This window comes from Castor canadensis, chromosome 4, assembly GCF_047511655.1.
Source record: "Castor canadensis chromosome 4, mCasCan1.hap1v2, whole genome shotgun sequence".
NCBI classification, from domain to species: domain Eukaryota; kingdom Metazoa; phylum Chordata; class Mammalia; order Rodentia; family Castoridae; genus Castor; species Castor canadensis.
This window is the reverse complement of record NC_133389.1, coordinates 126,149,639-126,171,135: the sequence shown is the minus strand read 5'-3', so window position 1 is coordinate 126,171,135 and position 21,497 is coordinate 126,149,639. Positions and strand designations below refer to the sequence as shown.

General features: G+C 41.3%; 1 protein-coding gene across 8 annotated transcripts in view; it reads right to left on the bottom strand.

Annotated features, from left to right (window-relative positions):
• The window catches only part of Rapgef4 (Rap guanine nucleotide exchange factor 4), a 277,285-nt gene that overhangs the window by 57,617 nt on the left and 198,171 nt on the right, over nt 1-21,497 (bottom strand). For all 8 annotated transcript variants that reach the window (XM_074071113.1, XM_074071114.1, XM_020166059.2 and 5 more), the window contains 5 exons: nt 8,610-8,694; nt 6,911-6,971; nt 5,118-5,194; nt 4,583-4,729; nt 2,773-2,888 (listed from right to left, as the gene is read on the bottom strand). In XM_074071113.1, the coding sequence (XP_073927214.1) occupies nt 2,773-2,888; nt 4,583-4,729; nt 5,118-5,194; nt 6,911-6,971; nt 8,610-8,694 (486 nt within the window). The remainder of the gene's footprint in view (nt 1-2,772; nt 2,889-4,582; nt 4,730-5,117; nt 5,195-6,910; nt 6,972-8,609; nt 8,695-21,497) is intronic.

Sequence of the window (21,497 nt, the reverse complement as noted above, 5' to 3'; positions counted from 1 at the left end):
GCAAGCAATGGGAAATGGGGTAGAGCAATGGGAAAACAGGAAAAAAAAACCCAACACAGTAACTATAACAGGAACAATCACTCAAAGTGACTTGAGCCACTCCATCTGCCCTTTTTTGTATTGACTGTTTTTGAGATAGGGTTTTGCAAAGTATTTGCCTGTTGCTGGCTTTGAACTGAGATCCTCCTCATCGCTGTCTCCTGAGTAACTAGGATTATAGGTGTGAGCCATCAGCGCCTCTCAGTCTTAGGAAGTTTTGAAAGTTTAAAATACATACATAAACTATTCTGAATTTCTCAGAGAAAATGTGATTCAGAAAAATAACATTATTGGCACCAATAATGCTCTGAGTTCAAAAAAGACAATTTTTGGAGGAGACAAATGTCCTGTGGACATTTAAGTCCGTCCATAGACATGGCTGTTGGCATATTACAGATGTTGTCCAGACACCACCTAAACTTCACTCACATGGACCCTCCTTCAGTCCTAGTCTGATTTGGAAAATGCTCAACACAGAAATGACCCTTGATAGAGAGTGACTTTTCATTCTTCAGGGAGTTGATTTTCTGCAGTGCATTATTTTGTACTCACTGATGTTTCCTAAATGGTTTACTCTAAACCTGCACAAGTTGTTGAATTATGTAAGAAGTTTAGATTAAATGATAGGACACAAATAAGGAGATACAATGGAAAATCAGGTAGAGACCGAAACTAAATTTAAAGAATTTGGTCTCTTTTTTTCCATCTCCTTTTGTTTGATTTCATAAAAAACCTATATTTGGAGGACACCCTGAACGGAAGGTGTCATACTAAGCAAATGCTTCATCTTCCCTCAATGAGACAAAAAAATAAAGGAAGGAGCCTCCAGAGTACCTCTTCATCAAATGTTTCAAAGTTAAGGAGAATCATCCGGACTTGCCCTTTCAGTTAGCACAATTTTCCTGAGACATTTAAGGCATTATTAAAGATTGCAGATGAGCCACAACGAAATCATCTAGTTATATAAGGGCTCTAGAGAAAAACCACTGGGGCAGCCCAAACCTTCATAAAAAATAAATGTTTTCATTCTCATCCTCCTCTGTGGGCTAGAAGAACAACTGTTAAAAACAGGTGAGAACATGTTTTCAAGAATGTAGTAGTAAAAGACAATTAAATAAGTAGTAAAGAAATCTGGGTGGTAATTTTATAGTTTTATAAGCAAAATGACACATTTTATATAGTCCCATATATATATATAGTCTCTTTTGAAGTATATTGGTTTGCAATAGTGACAATACAGTGTTGAAGATGCAATATTTATGTACAGTCATCCCTCAGTATCTGTGGGGACTGGTTCCAACACACACCCATGGATATCAAAATCCGAAGATGCACGTCTCTTATGCAAAATGGCATGGTATTTGCATATAACCTACATACATGCTCCATACGCTTTAAATCATTCTAGATTGCTCATAATACCTAATGCAATGTAAATGCTATGGAAATAGCTATTATTCTGTATTGTTTAGGAATGATAATAAAGAAAAAAGTCTACACAGGTTAGTACAGATGTGGTTTTTTACGAATATTTTTGATCCATTATTGATTGATTCTGTGAGTTTGGAACCCTTTGAATCAGAGGCCAAATTCTACATTTTGCTTTGGTAAGCAGGGAGGAAGAAGGAGCATAGGTGTGAAAGTTGGTCGAGCTGAACTTCAATTCAAGGTATGCCGATTAAAAGCTGAGACTTTGGGCAAGTCACTTGCTTGCCTGAGCTTAAATTTCTGCATCTTTTAAAGGGATTGCCACAAGGATTAGATAAGTAATACTGCAAAACATACTGTGGCTATTTAATAATATGTTCCTTCCTACCTTCTTTGTAAATGTGTTGACTATCCAGGTGAAAATGTTGGAGCTATAGGCTTTTAGTCTAAACAGTACAAATTCATCAGTTTTGTAGAATGCTCTGATAAGGGGAGCCTCACTTCATTTAACAACAAAGGAGTATTCCGTGGAATCTACTCTCTTTCAACATGTTATCTGGTGATGTTTCTTTAATTACAAAATTGGTATTTTTATTATACTAAGATCTTAAAATAATCTCCATTTTAAAACCAGATTGTGCAATTTCCTATGATTTCTTATAGCCACATTTCTGTTTTTCCTGCCTTACCATTCAAATGCTGGTCTATTTGATTAAAAATCTATGTCAGAAGTTGCAGCAAAAGCTGGAACTGAACACAGGTCAACTGGAAAAGACTCAAGGTGACCTGGGAAATGTGAAGCCAATCCCTTTGACATTGGCTGGAATAAGAATCAATGAGGCCAAGGAGATGGTTCTGGGCTACAATCAGCAGACCATTTTATATTTGAATTCTGGGTCTCCATCAAAGACATTCGTTCTGATAACAAGATAGAAGCACTTTATGAGAAAACCTACACAGGACATTCCAATACCAAAGAGTCTCATCACGGAGAGACCTGTGTCCTTCAAGCTGCCTGGCGTTCCTATGTCTATTGTGATAAAGCTATTACAGTTGAAAAGTGCGTAGAGAGAGGCTTTTAGAGTAGAATATTCTCTGCAGTATTACTTTAGGCAGCACCAAGCTCAACACAGTGCCAGAAATGGAGATATTATACTCTACAAGATGTGTGATTAGTCAATAGAGAGAGAAAAAGTCACACACACTGCCTGTTCCACAAAAAAGAAGAACATGCTATTGTAGAAATGATACTATGTGAAAAGGTTAATCATAGTCTGGCAATTACAGTGCTGGATGCAAACATACTTCTGCTGAGGCTGCGAGTTTCCTTGATTAGAAGCTCTGTTCCCTGCTGGGACCTTCTCCAGCACCAAGACATCTTGGTCATGTTCTTTAAGTCTGACTGTGTTTGCCTCCACGTCCTGCAAATACAAATCACACCACATACAGATGCTGCCTTTTACTGAACAATGAAAACAATTTCAAACGCTTTACAAACTCATTTGGTGCTTGTGATGCTAATTGTTGCGTCTACAAATTAAGTCATTTTCAAAGTCAAGGGCTGGAATGGTCAGAGGGAGGACCAGATGAGACTTGAAGTATGCGTGTTTAAAACTCTATTCTTAACCCAGATGCACAGAAACAGCAGAGTAGGGTGGTGTGGTGGTGCTCTGAAAAGTCTTTGGCAGAGGGTATAGAGCAGGGATACGGGGGACAAAGGCATTTATTCTTCATAAAAATATGTGGCAGAAGACTGTTTCAGTAAAGTTCTTTTTAATTTCGAGTAGATTTGGTTTCCTTAAGCATGGCACCTTGTCTCTAATCAAGTTCGAAATGTACTGGAAGCCTTTTTCAATTAATGTGAATGACTTCATAAATTGTATCAATGATAAATAGCCCTAAACTGACTTTTTCAAAAGACACTTTTTAGCTGATTATAAACTCCATGTGTATAAATTTCAGAGTTAGTTAAGTTTACCTCTAAATTTCAGTATCATTTCGAATAATCAATTTGAAATTTAAAGTGTACTTTTCCTCAATATTTAGACTTCACCTTAAAAAAGATCAGATAAGAACCAAATCAAATTCGATGCAGTATTTTTTCCTATACTATTCAATGGTATAAATTTTTATTTAATCTTCTTTGCATTAAGACAATGCATTCCAAAGACAAACTTTGTTGTCAAAAATGTGGCCAAGTGCTTCAGGAGGTGTAGGAATACATGTCCTTATATAGGACAGGGGAAGAAGGAGTGGTCGTGCGAGAAGGGGGAGCGCAGAGCAATCTTAAGGAGAGTGGTTTCATGGGTGAACTTAATCTAAGATGAGAAAGATCACAGGTCACCTGAGAGACCAGGGGTAGTGGGACATCGTCATCATTCCCAGTGGTCCACAATCAGGGTGTCTTATCAGCCCAAAACAGATCATCCCTCCCAAGGGGACAGGGACTGTATGGCAAAAAAAGATCAGGGGCCATTTTTTTCTAAACATCCTACACTCTCCCAAATACCTTACCAAATTTTGAGCAGGCTCCTCTTTAGAGCCAACCTTCAGTGCAATTCCGTGGCTCCTGCTTACACAAGAATTATTCTTCACGTGCTTGCCAATGCATAAACTTTTTTAGTTTGAGACAATTTGAGCTAAAGCACTTGAAATGAAAACGCTTGGTTGGAGTAACCATGATTGGGTTAATTCCCACTAGCAGGCCATCAGTAAGTCAAGAGTGTGTGATGCTATGAGAAAGATGCAGATTTGGCAAGAGATAGGAGGTGGTCACTAGGAAGGTCTAGGACAGAGAAAGACATGGGGCACACAGGGCTGCCACTGTGTTAGGGAGGAAGGCCAGGAAGGATACAAAAAGGGATGCCTAGGATGCCAGAGAGAGAAACTGCTTAGCCTTTGACATTTTGCCAGGCGATCGCATGGTCCAGAATAGCATCTACATTTGATGTTTGCAGCTGGACTCCAGAATGCACACCAGAACATCACACATGACTGCTTTCTCACAAAGGCCCTTTGTTCCTTGTCCTGATCCACTAACATTCCACTCAAATCCTTGGTTCTTAGAGAAGAGGAAAAATGAGATGTCCCTGAGCCACCCTTTGCATGGACTCACCCTCAAGATCCGGTTGAAATCCTCCTTGTCGACTCTTAAGAAATGACAGTTATCTTCTCGCAAGACAATGGAGGCAGCTCTCGGAGCATCATTCACTAGTGCTAATTTGCCAAAGTCATCTCCCTCATGCAGGGTGCAGACCACACCCTGGAGAGAGCAGGACATTCAGAAGAAGTGGAGTAAACATCCACCCACTTCTCACCCCATTCCCTAAAACACTTATAAATTATAAGTGGGCTGTTCCTAGGGGCGCCCAAGCAGGATTATATAATTAAATTACAATGTTTAATTTTTCTTTCATTGAGTAATATGGTCAATGGACTAACTTAAATTCATATATAATAATCCAAAAGAAGACAAGCCCAGAAAGTACAGTATTTCTGTGAGTATAATAATTGAGAAATTTATGATTAAAGATGCAATAATATCTTCTCACATTGAGTAATGATGTCATTGCAAATTTAATCATTCATACTTTGAGCTACACTAGTAAATGGAGTATAATAAAGTTTTCAAAAGAAAAAAATATATATACCTTGCCATAAATGACTACATTCACTGATCCTTTTAGAATAATGTACCAGGAGGTACCTTCTTCCCCCTGGTTAAACACTAGATGCAAAAAGATAAAGAGACTTATGACAAGAATAGGAGCACATCAATATAAATTACAGCTTATCAAATCATCATTTAAGTCACCAGAAGTACGCATACATAAAATGCAACAAAATTACTGGCAAATACTAACTTATTCAGGTGGAATATTATTTCTCTTTATATGGTACATGAAAGAGGAAAGAGACTGCATTACTTGCACTGCCCTGAAAGACAATTTTTTTAATCTAAACTTTTTTTAGATTATCAATTTACCAGCAATCAATTTCTTAAAGGAATGCATGCATCCCTGCAATTCATGAAAACATTATGCCACACAAAGTATTTTTTAAAGTAATCTAGCCAGAATTATGAAGTTGAAAACATGAAAATCAGCCCGACTTCTTATTTACAGATGCATACTTACACATTTTTTAAAGATTGGTTAGAATGATAACTACTATATTCAGGATAGGAATTTTCTTCAGGAGGGACAGAAACAACAGTGTAAAGGAGGGAATTAAAGGCCTTCAAATGGAATTGTGTAATTTCATTCTTGAAAAAATGTGGCACAATGTGAGTATTTGGTGAAGATTAAAATGATATTTGCAATATTCTCTATTTTCAGTTGAAACATTTAAACATTTCATAGTAAAGTGAAAACAATTAGTAAGTTTGAGTGATAAAAATGAGACACCGTAGGTCATCAGTAACCATAAAAATAAAAATATTAAAGTCAACCTTAAAATGTTAAAAAAAGCACACTTGCTAAAATAGATATCAATGTCAGAAATATCACTTTTGATGACTGAAAATAAAACTCTGAGATGTAATTTTTAAAACCTTTTGCTTTTACAATTCACATTTCCTATTTATTTTAACTATAACAATGCAGCCTGAAGAAAGAGCAAGATTTTCCAAAATCTGTCTCTTGGAGATTTAATTGGTGTCCATTAGAAAAGTGCTCCATGTTTCACTAGGTGTAGGAGGTGTCAGTTTCGATACAGTGATCAGTTTTCTTTAATGCAGAACCTCTGAGAACCTTTAGCGTGTGGGATGTCTCATGATTCTCAGAGAGATTAGGCAAGGCAGCATTTCCTGGCCTTACTAGATGATTAACCCCTTTTGTTCAAGAAAGACTTTGTAGGACTGACGGGAAATGCCAGCATAAATAATATCGTTGCCATCTACTAATGTCAAAGTTTAATTTCTTATTTCCAAATGTGATCACAGAACCAAAGTATCACTTGAATTCTGGAGATACTAGATAGCAACATCGCATAAATAATTTGGGACAAAGAAATCCTCTCGGACTTAGACCCTATCGTGGAAGAGGCAGAGGGAACAGAAAACAGAAACTGGTAATTTCAAGAGCTAGATTAGTTCTTCTAAAGCCATAAACTGAAGTGAAGTCACTGCCAGGGCCCTCTGAAGAGCAGTGACTTCATCGATCCCTTCCAGAGTGGAAATAGCCTTCTATATCCACTGGTATAGGTTGCCAGTGAGACTCCAGGCTGGCAACTACTGCACATGCTCGTGGCTAGAAAACCACCATACTTCAGATTAATTAACACATGCTGGAATAATTACAAATGCAGAGCAATGCAAATGCCACATGACATCCTGCCAAGTCAGACCCGGAGGCCAACAAGGGAGCATCTGCACCAAGCTTGCATGGCATGTGTTGGAGAGGGTGCGAGTTGGGCACAACCTCCCTTTAGAGTGCTCACTTACACACGGTTCCTCCTTTGGCATGAGACTCAAAAATGAGAACACCTGCTAACTCCCGTTTCACCTAGAAGGAAAAGGAAGAAGGTGGGAAAGTCAGTTTTATGAAGAGACTTGTGCTCCACGTGGGCACAATCTTAACTTTTCCCTTGCTTCCCTCACAGCTGTGTCTGACCTGCTTCTTGTGAGTCTTACTCAGAACCACTTTCACTGGATTTGCCATTAGGTTCTCAAAGCCTGAACAAAAACTATGTTATAGAACGGCTTATGGCTACTTCATACCAGATAACCTCCTCAGACACTGTTCAAAGCGTGGTTTCGTGTGCACTAACCAGCCAACTTGACGGCCTATCTTTTGCCTTGGGTGAAAAGGCAAGACATCATGTGACTCTTGCTATCAATGGCTTTTCCCAGCATCACTTATAATGCAACACTGCAAATACGTGGGAGCAGTCAATGTCTTGAAGTTGAATAATTAAATGAGATTTATATTCCTAGACAAGACAGCTGAAATTTAAAACTTAAAAAATATTCTGAATCACGATCTTAAATGATTGCTCTAGCTCCCTAAGAAGCAGGTCACCTGGGAGTTTTCCAAAGTGCCCAGGTACCTGGGGTTTGTGGTGGAAGAGACCTTTCACCCCAGTTCCACTGGGGAAGTCAGAACATGGGGAGGGCGGGGTCTTCCCTTACTGAGCCTTACAGGGCCTTAGCTGCTTTACAGGTAGGGGCTTCCCAGGCACTAGACCTACTCTACCATGGACAAAGGAAGGACAATGAGGACCGTGGTAGGCAGGAGAGGATGATCAGTTGGATAATCCACGTAAATGAGCAAGTTCTGGATCTCCAGTGGAACAGAGGGTGGGAGGATTGTGAAGGCAGTCCTTGCTGATGGGAGGGACAGAGGGGTTGGGGCCATTTTGCTTGGGGCTGTGGCAAAATGTCTCGCTATTCTGAGCAGACACCATACCTCACCCCTGTGCTCCCAACATCAGGGACCTGCTGCTGTGAGAAAGCATGACAGGACCTTTGGCTAGCTGGGAATAAAAGACAAACAAGGCACAGAGATGTTGTGTAGGGGACTTACTGTGTGAGGGTAGAAGTTCTCTCCTTATCCTCTTTATTCTTGAATTATTACATATAGGAGACTTGTGTTGCCTGGAAACCCAATTTGAACGTGAAGAGGTGTTTCCATCCTTACTTAGAGGCCAACATTTCTGTCTCTAGGCAATGTCTGGTTATGGGCAGTGAGTGCTGTTGTGCTCTGACCTACCTGAACTGATGTTCTCTTGAGCTGTCTTCTTTCTCTCTCAATTGTGCAGTGAGGCTGGGGGGGGGGTTGGCTTTTGCCCAGAACAGGCCACCTGTATTTCTGTCCTTCCTCTCTCTGGCTTACTATGTCAAGGAAGGCATTCAGAGCACCGCCCATTGCCTGGCTTCTTGTCTGATTGTGAAGCTTTCAAAATTCAGATTTACATTCCAATCCTAAAACCATCAGACAGCTTTGGAGTTTAGGGCATGTGGGCAACTATATAATGTGATTCCCTTTTGGTAATTGTTCTTGTGCATAATTTCCTTCACATCTCATGAGAGAGCGTGAGGATGATTTATAGGGTAGCTTCTCACCCCGTCATCATCCTCTCCCCAGTCCTAACAGCGCTTCTAACTCAGTCCCTCTGACCAGCTCCACACAGAGACAACTTACTGTGGTAGAAAGGTGGGATAAGGCTTTGATATGAAGGAGCTCTTCATAGATAATCTCTAAGTCATCCACAGTCCTCTGGCCAGGTCTACAAAGAAAAAGACAATGAAAAAGTCATCAGTAAGGCTTCGGATATGGAAATGGAGTCAGGGGTCTGTGACATGCACCGGGATTTTTCCTGGGTAAAAGGATATTGGCAATGAAGGAACTGGAAGTGAATGTGTTCCTTGATGGAAGGGCATGGGAGGCATCTGACGTGCACAGATTCTAGTCCTTTCCCATTTCAGAGGGAAGAGCATTTCCACGCACATCATCACTAGCTAACTTACCTGTCACGGTGTAGATAACTGTTCTAAAAACTTGCTTTTCATCACCACCTTAATCAGTAATGACAAAACTTGCTTTTTAATATCACTAGGAAAAATGGGTTCAATTAACTTGACTATGGATCTGATTAGTAATGCTGCTGTCATTATTGCTTTGGGTACTGTATTATTCTTTTCCAGAGGTCTCAAATATAAGGTGTAGATAGACTCAGCATTTTCTTACCTAGCCCTGAGGAGGTGAGGGTATGAGATGAGAACAAGGCAAATAGCAGTGTCTGGGATTAGTAAGGAAAACAGGAGGAATATGTTAGTATTTCTCACACTCTGTCCATGGATCACCACTGTTCATGAGATGTTTATCAGTTTATGTAAAGTTTTTTATTCTAAAATTTATTATACAGTTTGCAGGAACTGATGCAGGCAGCTTGTAAGTTTGAGATCAGCCTGGGCTATATAGTGAGACTCTCAAAAAAATTATCACAAAACTAGTACCCAAAAGTAAGGAATGAGGTATGGGGGTACTAGGGACATTTCTGGCATGGGAAGATTGAATTACTAACACTTTTTTGTGTCTATAATTATTTTGGAATCACTAATAACGTTTAGCTATATTAACGATAAGCTATGATTTGTCAGTAATTTGAATTTTTTGTTTTTCTCTGCAATGTAAGGAACCTTGATTAATATGTTTTTGAAACTTACAAACAAATGTGTTAATCCTGAGATTGCCAGGAAGTCAACTGAGAGACAGTCTATATATTGTTGGGTGAGCAGCCTTTACTCCTGCTAGTCGGTCTGTTTTGTGCATTTTGTCTGGAAGTTCCAGTCATTTATGGTGTTAGTTGATGTTGCTCTACATTAAACATTTAATCTTTAATGAGCTACTGGTGGTATTCCATGACTACATTGTAATTTAAAAAATGTTTCTTGGTCAAATAAACATGGGAAGAGCTGGTGTACTGAGCAGAACCCTGCATTTAGAGCCTGAAGATCAAGTTCTAACCTCAGTGTCACCACCACTCACCCACCATGCAATGTCAGAGCCTGTCTCATTTGGAAAAAGGGGAAAGTTCCTTCCTGAGAGAGATGCTATTGGAATTAAAAGAAGCAATGAACATGAAGGTGCCTACATATTTATTTGTGTAAATGGAAAAAACCCAGCAAAGTGATATTCAAACCTCAAACCTGTGCAAAGGAAGTAAAACACAAATAGAATTTGCTATTTGGTCCAGCAATTTATATCTGGAGTTTGGTCAGTGATTAGATGAGTCCTCTGAGGGGTCGGAACTGAACTGTAAATACTCCAAAATAGCAAACTGGATTAAATATGGCAAACCCATTATCATGTGGTGGGGGCTAAGTGGAGGAAGAAAACCACATAGCTTGCACATTTCCTTTGCAAGGACAGCTTTGACATGAACAAAAGAATATGATATCCATCTCTTACAGAATCAACAGAGGATCAATTTCCTAATCCTGACGACACAAAGACAGGTACTAAATCCATGACCTGGGAGATGCCAGCCAGGCTCACCTCCTGCTAAGGATCATCACTGAGGGACACAACTACACACTTATCTTGTGCTTAGTGGTAGAACCCAGGAAGAATGAGACCCAGAAATACTGAAGAAAAGCTGTGGCCACAGGGGCTCCAGAGGAGCCAGGCCTTCTTAGCAAGATGCTTAATCTACTACTTGACTTAGTCATGGGGATTTCAAAACGAGGACCCTTGAGGATTTAAAAGTCAATCGAGTCACCTCCATCCATCTACTACCAAAGAGGCAGCTTACGTGAAAGTCTCAGGTAGGCATAATAGGATTACAGCTCTTCGACATGAGGTGCAGCCCTGCTGTTCTTGCTACTTGACATCAGCTGCAAATAGCACGAACTCTCCTAGATACTTGGCTAAACGAGGAAGCCACCAAGTCTCCTTCTCATCTCCATGAGGTGGGCTGTGATGCAGGGAGGAGGAAAATTCAGCCACAAAAAAGGCTTAGGATTCAGTTCTAACATTCAATTGAATCACTGAATCCACAGATTCAATGTTGGAATGTTGGGAGCAGATCTCTGTGTGTTTAGGAGGAGTGTTTGTTTACCTAACATCAATATGAAATCCATATTGTTCAACTCAGGGTTCTTTTTTCAGGTACTGTCTTTAGAATCTACCAAGCTCATTATATTAAAAATGATTACATTTCATCCAAGATTTAAAAACATGATGAAGAAGTGTCAGATCCTCAGTGTAATAATACACGAAATATGTGACATAGTTCACGCCTGACTTTGAACCATTCCAGTTAGTCTTAGGACCTGCAGCTAAGTGTGGGGGAAGAGAGGCGACATTTAGGCTACCTAAAACATATTTCAATGTACCTGCTGCCCTACATCACAAAGCACTGCCTGAGCCCTCCTCCCTACCCCCATGTGGCCTGCCCTCCTTGCTCTCTTCCTGCTTTCCTAACATTTCCTCTCTCAATGTCTGCGCTTCTCTCCACCTCTCACATTGAGCTCTGCCCCCAAGGCTGTTCTACCTTCTCGCCCTGGGGAAAAGCCCCACCTCCCACCTATATAAAGAGGAGACCTAAATCTCCGCCTCTAAACAGTGCTCTTTCCGGTGGCTTCCTGGCCATCACTTCCCAATTAACCCAAAGTACCCCAAGCTCAATTTATCGGGAAGTGCTTCCCTGTCACCACATGAGGCTTGTTAAAACCAGATCTTGATTTACTTTTCTACACTCATCTACCTCCCCCTCTTGTTACATCTTCCCTGACAGCCATGTCCTCTGCTCCAGCCATCGGGGCACTTCTTCATTTCTCAAATATGCTATGCTTTTTCATGCTTGCAAGACTTTCTGCATGCTCCTCGGTTGGCCTAGGATATTTCTTTCTGTCTCAAGCCCAGCTCAGACACTTCTTCTAAGTAAAACTGGCTTGCCAACCTTTATTTTCCATGCACATGGCCCTACACCGTGGCACTCTGCAGCATAGTCTGATGAGTGTTAGTGGATAACTATTCTAAAGAGAAGCAGTATGACAGGGCACAGGGCACTGGCTTTGAAGCAGAAGCTGCATTTGTGATCTAAAGCATGAACTTTCTAGCTGCCTAACTGGTCAAATGCCTTGTTTCTGCATGTGTGCATGCGTGTATACGTTACCGAATTGCTGTAAGGGTTGAGTGGTTAATGTGCGGAAAGCACTGTGTACTCTGTAAATATAGCACAAATGCAGGGTGGCGTTATTATCAGGGTAGGTGTTCACCACAGCTCATCGGATGCATGAGTGTGGGACTTCTCACAATTCGTGCTGAATTGAGGGGGGACAGCAGTTGTATCAGGGACCAGGTTTCGCTTTATTGCCTGAGAGAAATGGGGGCCTAAGTTCTGTTATTTTCCCACAGCACATCCCACTTTGATTTGCATCATGGCAGATCGTTCATTGTCCTCCCTTATCTGTGGTTTTACTTTCTGTGGTTTTCAGACACCTGCAGCCAACTGAGGTCCAAAAAATATTAAATGGAAAATTCCAGAAATAAATAGTTTTCATAACTTTGAAATAACTTTCATTATAGTAAATGATTATAGTTGTTCTATTTTATCATTAGTTATTGGTGTTAATCTCTTACTACGTCTAACTTACAAACTAAATTTTATCTCAATATATATGTATATACATATATGTATATATATATACACACATTTGCACACATATATGAAACAAACACAGCATACAGAGGGTTAGATATTATCCACAACTTTTCCATTCATGGAACTCATGGACCATATTTTTCATTGATAAGGGGGGAGGATATTGTAATTACTGATAGAAGGAGATAGGGTGAAAAGGATGAACTTCACCTCTCACTCCAAATTCCATGAAGTGATAGAAAACGTATGTTTCCCTAGGATCATGGATGTCTTCATCCAGTTGTTACCATCTTAGATCAGCTGAAGTTACTCAGTCTATTGTAAGATCACTGGGGGCCTGGATCGAAGTGACCAGCCAAGACCAACCAGCAGCACCTGTTGGGTTGGACCCTTTTTTGACATATTTTTGTCTGTCATGCCAAAAGTCTAACAGAAAACAAACAAGCACCCCTCCCACCCCCAAACGAGCATTATCCATAGATCAGAACCTTTCAGAAATTCATGGGTAGTAGAAAGCAGATAGGAACAGAGTATCTTCAGTCTGGAGGTGTGGCTCAAATGGTAGAGCACCTGACTAGTAAGTGCAAGGCCCTCAGATCTCAGTACTGTCAAACAAAAAATGAACAGAACGTCCGAGAATAGACTGGAAGCACCTCAGCCCAACACTCACAGAAGAAATCACCACAGAGAAAAACAGTGCTGTGGATAAGTCAAGCTCTGTGTCAACAAGCACAGGGAGGAGCATAAGTGTCCAGGTGGTTCATCCAGATTCCTGGATTCAGGTCACCTGGGCCCTTGACCCCTCCTCCCCCACACCTGCCACAGGGTGCAGGGAACAGTGGGAGAGTTTACCTCTGGGAGAGACCCTGACACCTGCTTGCTAAGACAGGTACTCGGGGAAGACTCTCAGGGTAGATGCTAGAGCCTGAGAGATGCAGAACAGAGCAAATGACAATCCTGGGCCCTTTGGGACACATGCAGGAAGGACAGGGGCAGTGACTGTCCCAGGCATACAACGGCTCCATGTCTGGGAAATTCTCTTTATTTTGGCAAATAGTGCAAAGAATGGTTCATAACTATAAGCCCAGGTACTTGAGAAGCAGAGATCAGGAGGACTGAGGTTCAAGACCAGCCTGGGTACAAAGTTTGTGAGACCCCATCTCAACCAATAAAAGCTGGACTTGGGTATGCACACCTATCATCCCAGCTATATGGGAAGCTTAAATAGGAGGATTGTGGTACAGGCCTGACCATATATAAACACAAGACCTTATTTGAAAAATGACTAAATCAAAGAGGGCTGGGCCTGCCTCAAGTGATAAAGAGCTTGCCTGGCAAGTTCAAGGCCCTGAGTTCAAACCCCAGTACCACTGAAAAAAAAAGGGGTAGTTTCAGTCTCTGTAGCCCCCCCCATACCTTTTATAAAATAAATCCTGTTGGGCAACATACCTCACTATAGGGTCAGCCCTGCCACCTTCAGGGTCACACCTACACAGACACCTGTGAGGCGGCCTGCTCCACCCCTGGTCCTTCATTCATCAGTAATCAAACAGAGAAATAAAGACTTGCATAGGAACTCACGAGAAACTCTTAAGTGGCACTTGGAAAGAGAATGGACCAGTGTCTAAAATTACGTTAGCTTCTGAGCCTTAAACGACATTCAACATGAAAGGGAAGAAAGAAAACCATAAGGGCAGCCAAAACCCAACGTTCTGGTTTTAAGGACCCACTGGAATCACAGGGCAGGCCACTGTCAGTCGGCAATCCACCCAGGCACAAAGAGCCCTTTGGTCTTGTTTACAGCAAGTGTTTTAATGAGGTGAGGTACGGCAGGGCTGCCAGGTGTGAAGAGGCTTACTTTAAAGCAGGTCTGCTCACAGTTCACAAAGCAACAAAAACATTCCTGAGAGCTTTGCCTGGAGCCAGGACCCTGTCCCTCAGAGGCCTCAACATGTCTTTGGGATTGACAGTTGAGGTAAACCCCAGGGAGGAGGCCAGACAGAACAAGACTCAGTCTGGCCAACCTGTGCCCACCAAAGTGAGCCAAAACCTGAGCTCTTCTCCCAGCTCAGTGGATCTCAGTGTATGCAGCAGGAATAACGGCACAAGCCAGGCCTCCCCAGAGGCCACCAGTTCAGGGCTGTTGTGCTACCTGGCGTCTTAGGAAAGGCTTGCCTCTCCACTCTTGCTTCAGACAGGTGCTCCCCTTGGCCTGCCCCCGACCCTCAAAGAGCACCTGGGAACATCTAAAACCAAGTGTACCACAACCACTGAACAAAGTCACATTTTAAAAGCGGTTTCTCACGGCAAACAGAGGACACTAAGTACCTTTCATGCTTTGGTCTTTTGGGGGTGATGGGAAAAATGGAGAAATGATCCTACAAACCAGTCCTCAGTCTGTTCACACAGTAATGAAAGGGCCCCAAGGACTGAAGGCAATTTGGCTTTCAAGGGGACAGGGAACACGGCCCAAGGCGGGAAGAGTTAACTCCCGTGTACCTTCATAAGAGGAACCCACAAGGCTGGGAAAGTGAATTGACTGCTCTGAGTGGCAGCCAGTGAATGTACCTGGTCTTTACTTGTCCTTCTCCTGATGTCACAGCAAGAGATATTAGGCATCTCTGCTTCTTTACAAATCTGCGTGGTGCCGCATTGATGTGGATTTGTCGGATCCTGCTGTGGAAAGGCCTAGTTTCTGCAGGGGATGCATTCCGGCGCCAATGTCTAGTTATAGACAAGATAATAAACGGGGATGGATGGGGAAGCAGTTTACACATTAAAGGACGGGAGGGCTCAGGTGATGTTGGAAGCTGCTGGTAAATACCGTTTTATCGGGGAATTTATCAAGGTCAGAGACTGAGCACCTCAGTTACTGGAACGTGGATAAAATGAGGGGTTCATCTAGCCACCAGGCAGCATGCTGGCATGGCCGGGGATAAAATGTGCAGGTGAGAAAGCAATTCTCACCAGTTTCCTGTAGACGTGTCCCCTAGTAGACCCTGGTATATGAGGAAAATGACCAGAGAAGCCAACGTAGTGACTATCTGCATAAGCTATGATCAAGGCTTCAAAATTAAAAAAAAAAAAAAAAAAAAAAAAAGCTTTATGAGGGACACTTATTTTTGATTCAAGATTTCACCTCTAATTCTAAGTCCTTTCTTAAACTTAGATCATTTTTTAACATTCTTGAGACTTCTAGAGACCTTGCTTCTTCCACTTCCCTTCAGGGAAGTTTTGTACCTCATTGTACAGCAAAAAATGCTCCCCCTCCCTTTCTTCACTTCACAGGACGCTGGTTTTTTTATTTTTTGGAAGAGCTGGCATTTTGAACCGTGCTTGCTAGGCAGGAGCTCTACCCCTTGAGTCGCACCTCCACCTACCCGCTTTTGTTGCATTAGTTATATTTCCAGCTAGGATCTAGTGTTTTTGCCCCAGGGCCACTCTCAGACCATGACAGTTTTACCTACAGCCTTCTACATTGTTGGGATGACAGATGTGTGCTACCAAGTCCAGCTTACTGGTTGAGATGGGGGGTCTTGCTAAACTTTTTTGTTGTTGTCTTTGGCCAGGCTAGCCTTGAACTACAAACCTCCTGATTTCTGCCCCCTGTGTAGCTAAGATTGTAGACATGAGTTCCCAGCTTGGCCTCATGCTTCTTAAGTGTCAGGGGCATTCCAGGAGCTCGATGACCTGCCACTGGCTCACTTTATCCTTAACCCAGAAAAGAATACTTTAAAAACTTAAATGCAATCAGATATTTTCTAGTCTGACAGCAAAACCTGTGTACATGGGATTGTTTGCTTGTTTGTGAATTTAGAAATTCAGTCTATACTTCCAGTAAAGGGCAAAAGCTTTATGAACATTTGTGAAAAATGAGGTTATCTCCATAGGACGGGGGGTAAGGGTTCCATGATTTGGAGACTCTGAACCCTGAGTGTTTTTAGGGAAATGGATTTGCTAGTGTTTATGAAATGAATATCCCAATATTCTTCCAGCAAAAGTGTTTTACATGAACACTCTAGAAGCTTCACACTGAACTGTTTAAGATACTACTACAAATATTTCTCTTTGAAATGCCTAAACAGTAAGTGCAGAAGAATAAACAACTTTGGGTATGAGACTTACATGTGAAATAGAAAATGCAAAGAGTTTAGAGGAGGTGTGAGATGAATGCTTTATTATTTTCCCCTTACAAATAGCTAATTCTTAATTAGGGACAGATGAGTTACCTTTTAAGGGGTCATTTTACTGCTTCTTCAGTAAATCTATTAGAAAGGACAAACCTGAGATGACCCAACAGTAGAAAGAATATTGCCAAAAAAGGAAAAAAAGAAAAGCACTGGGCATTTACTCAGCTCAATTTCTTCTTCTGTGATATGGGTGATAATTAGCTCGGTGTATCCAGTTATTAGTTCCTAAGCTTTGCCTGTGGTGCTGGCTAGAGGGTGTGGAGTAAGCTGACTTCCTCAGGGCTTATGGGTTCTCCATGCTTTCTAGGTTGCTTTTAGACTAAGTTTTCCAACAACTCTTTAAGAGAGCTGTGAAGAGAAGACAATTAACTATCCTAAGTTAGGTGCCAAATTTAGCAAACAAAAATACTGCATGAAATAAATATATGTATAACTCACTTACAGATATAAATATAGATAATGTATATATAAATATACATATTTATATAGAAACTTGCCATTCATCCGAAATCCCAGTTTAACTGGACATCCCATATTCCACCTGGCAACACTAATCACAAAGCACTTCACTTCTGTGGAATGAGTTTAGACCTGCAAGGCCATTTGGATTCTGCAGCTGACAATGCCTAGGAAAGCACTGGACATAAGATAAACGCATGAGAATTACAGGTCCCAGAAGCATACAACTGTCCCAGGAAAGGAAAATCTCCACTATTGTCACAAGCCATTATGCACTAGTGGCACATCTGGGTCTCCCCCAACTAGAAGCCTGCTTCTCCACAGTAGATGACGCCATACATGCCATCCTATGCGGTAAGAATTAACTGAGAACATGGAGAGCCTGTATTCTAGATGTATACAGTAGTAATTTAAAGAGACAAGGTTAACCTGTAATAATTATTTCCTCATCAATCTTTCCTCACCAATGTGCACAGCAGAAACCCACAAGGCCATTCTGAATTCCTTTAGCATCATGGCAGTGGTGATGTCCAGGAAAGAAAGAACACTAGCTCAGTGTCAGACAGACCTGGGTCAAATCCTGGGCCCACCACTTTCTGGATAACCACAGGTAACTGGTTTAGCCTAAGCCTCTGTTTCCTAATCTATAAAATGGGAAGTATATTAGTTAACTACCTCAGAGCTTTGTTGAAATGACTAAATAATTGTTCATCCCAGTGCCTAGCACACATGCACTATGATTAAACACAATTGCACTGTGTTTCCACTTACAGTCCCATTTAAGTAGGGAGAGGGTATGCAGCCATTATTAAACTCATTTTATAGCTTAAGAGATTTGTACCTTGGAGATGTTGGATGAGTTAATGGTATTGCTAAGAATAGATAAGGGGCATGGGTCATGTGGTAAAGTGTCTGCCAAGCAAGCATGAGGCCCTGAGTTCAAACCCTGGTAGCACCAAAAAAAAAAAAAATCAAAAGAATCCTGGCTGTTGTGCTCAGTATTTCTTTCAATTTATTTAGTAGGTTCTTGGATCAGATACATGTATCTCAAATGCTGTCATTAAATTCTCAAAGTATAATGAATTTTAATCTCATAAAGACATCTGGCTGGCTGGCTTTAGTCTTGGCCCCTGTGGCCTATTCTCCACAGTTACCGGAGAAATGGACCTATTGAAAATCCGACCACACCTCACCTCCCTTTAAAACACTTCAGTGTGCCCCAAATGGCTATAAAACGGCGTGTAAGGTACACAGAGAGCGTAGCAGTCCCCCTTAATCTGACGGCAGCCTTCCTCTCTCGCTCCTCTACTGATACTCGTGGTGTGACCATGCTCTCAGGGCGTCCTCACCCCTGTCCTGGGCCCCTGTTGGGCTAAGCGTTCTTCCTTCATTCGCGAAGAACACTAAAATAATATTCTTTGTTGCTCCTCTAAGAAACACGCTTGAGAATCAACCTAACATGCAGCCATCACAAACCGAATGCAGTAAGGAACTTTCACAAGACAGGACACTCTGCATCGCCTCAAAAATCCCAGCAGTAAAGAAAGTTTAAAAGAGAATATCATACCAAGTGTAAAATGTTAGGACTGAAAAATCACCAGAGGGCTAAGCATCAAAATGTTAATAGCAATTGTATCTCTGGGAGATGTGCTCGCAGGTGTTATTTATTTTTCTGCAACTCCTTCGAGTAGTTTCCAAAATTTCCACAATGGACAGATTGCCTTTAACAATAAGAAGTCATTAAAAACTTGAGGTAATCTTATAATGAACCCTAAACTGCAAATAGGCAGCTACAGCCATCCTCTCCTGAGGCTGAATCATAATGGCAGCCATCCAGAGGTGGCGTTCGTGGGCATGCAGACATGCTAAACTGCTTTTACAGGGGAGATGAAAACCCCAAGCCCAAGAAATGATCCACTTTATGGAACCACTTATCAGGAACATTCTACAAGCTTGCAGTGAGAGCACAGCAATCTTTGAGTAAAAACAAAGGCAGACTGCCCTGCATGGGAGGAAAGGGCTCACAGTGCAGCCCGTACTTCCTACCATTAGGCAGTTCCACTCACGCTTTCCCTTTGCCCTGACTGGTACTTGAGGAAGGACAGCATGACCGTGAACGTGGTCTTGGTATGTCCTACCAGAAACCAAAATCCCTGGCACCACTGAGTGTAGGCTTGTTATTCTAAGATTCCCTAGGAAACAAATCCCCCTATAATCATCAGGATTTCAAACTTCATATCCTCAAAAACAATTTCGGCAAATAACAATCCTATTAAAACAAGTCCTGCTAATTAAGAGAAAATACATGGTTCCTCAAGTACCCTCTAGAGCAAGCGTGTGGAACAGTGACCTTTGCAGGACTTCTGGTCTTCAGGCCACCAATTGAGATGGATGGACAAACAACCCTCCCTCCCACCCATGGTATTTTCTCATGTCACTTGATTCACCTTAAACTGTTTCCTTTCATCCATAAGCCCCATAGTCTATGTTAGAAAAATATTAGTTGATCACATGAAATAACTCAAGTTTCTGAGTTTCAAACCCACTTAGAAGACTCCAGAATCTACCAACAATTCTTAGGTTATATAACATAATTTTCTATGTTATTTTTCCCTTTTTTCAGGTTCAATGGGTTCATCTCTTTTCTCAACTATTTAGCTTCTGAACATTTAGGGAATTTCAGAATTGCACACTGAGAATTAGATTTGGGAAGGCCCATCCACTTCCCTCCCACCCTAAGCAAGTCTGACCATTCTAAACACTGGAGCATTGTGTCTCACTTTACTTGGAAGGGGTTGGAGGGCTGGAAGGCTTGTGTGGCAAGGGCATCCTGTCTCCTTGAAATCTTTTTGTATCCAGATGCCTCAAGTTTCCACAATTTTTTTTTCTTGCTCAAGGCTTCCTATCCAAAGTACCTGCTCAAATGAAGCCAAAATGCATATTTCTGCTGGTAAGGGTCGCTATTGTATCTATTTGCTATAGGGTAACCTCTTGTTTTTAGACTTATAAAGCAAAATCAAAACAATAAGCTCCAAGAGCTCATTTTGCATTTGATGTCCCTGTCTCTGAGCTGAGACAGCACCATCAAACTGTCACTGTTCTGTAGCACTTGCCCCCAAATGCCAACCAGGTCTGCACCTGTGCAGCCAGCACAGGCATTGTGAGTCACTCCGTCTGCCACCACACAAAAAGCTAATTTCACATTCAGAATATATGTTTTTTTCAATACCAATAGCAACAAGAGTGTGCCAAAAAATTCCCCCTGAAGCTCTATTCTGTTTTTTAAACTACAGAACATTCTTTCATAGTTTGACAGTTAAAATGCTGCAGTTAATGTAATAAACAGAGAATTTTTCTAAGTAGCCTGTCAAAACAAGTGACACTTTTTTTTTTTTTTTTTGGCTAGCAAGTCTCAGATTCAGAACAATAGGAAGTACCTTTCAAAGCAACATCTTCATTATACAATCAAATTCTCAAAGTAATCTTCTCATCAAAGAATATTGTGTTATTTCTTTCCCAATAATTATCAGAGTTCTGCAACCTTTCTGGCAGTGGTGACTATTATAAAATGCAGCTGTGCTGAGCTCAAAAATTGGGGGTCTTGCCCAGGTCGACACAGAGCCAATTCATCTTCTAACCTCTACATTTTTTAATGACTTGGCAATTTGGGCAGTAAGGAGTCAACATTCCCAGGACCTATGAACAGGTCCTCAGTTTCTAGAAGCAAAGTGCTCAGCTGATCTTTTCAAGGACAGCAGTGATATTGGCAATTCTTGATCAATTAAGCTTATTTTCTTTCTTAGCAGATCCAAAAAAATGGTGTGTGTGTGTAGAATTTGAATATCTGTCTCACAAAATTAGATTCCTTATTTTTTTCACTTTCCCATCCCTTGGGAGCTGTCATTCAATCAGGAAGAAAATCTAAGAGCCAAAAGAAGAACTGCCAGTCTAATTCCAATGTTTTTTCCCTAAAAAACTGGGAAGATGGGGAAAAAAAAATCACCAAATGATGTATCTTGGAATGCCAATGGAAACTGTACTTTTATCATCCAGTGATAGTCTGAAAGAGCTAAGCTTTGGAATGCCATTTTCTTAACTTTGGAAGAGTTAAGAGTCTTTGTACTGTCAAATTTCATGCAACCCGATGCTGAATGAAAGAACAATGATGCCAAGTCCTCTCCACCACCACTTTTTTTTCTTTTCAGTGCTGCAGGTTGAACGAACCCACAGCCTCATGCATGACTCCACCACTGAGCTACACCCTCATCCAGA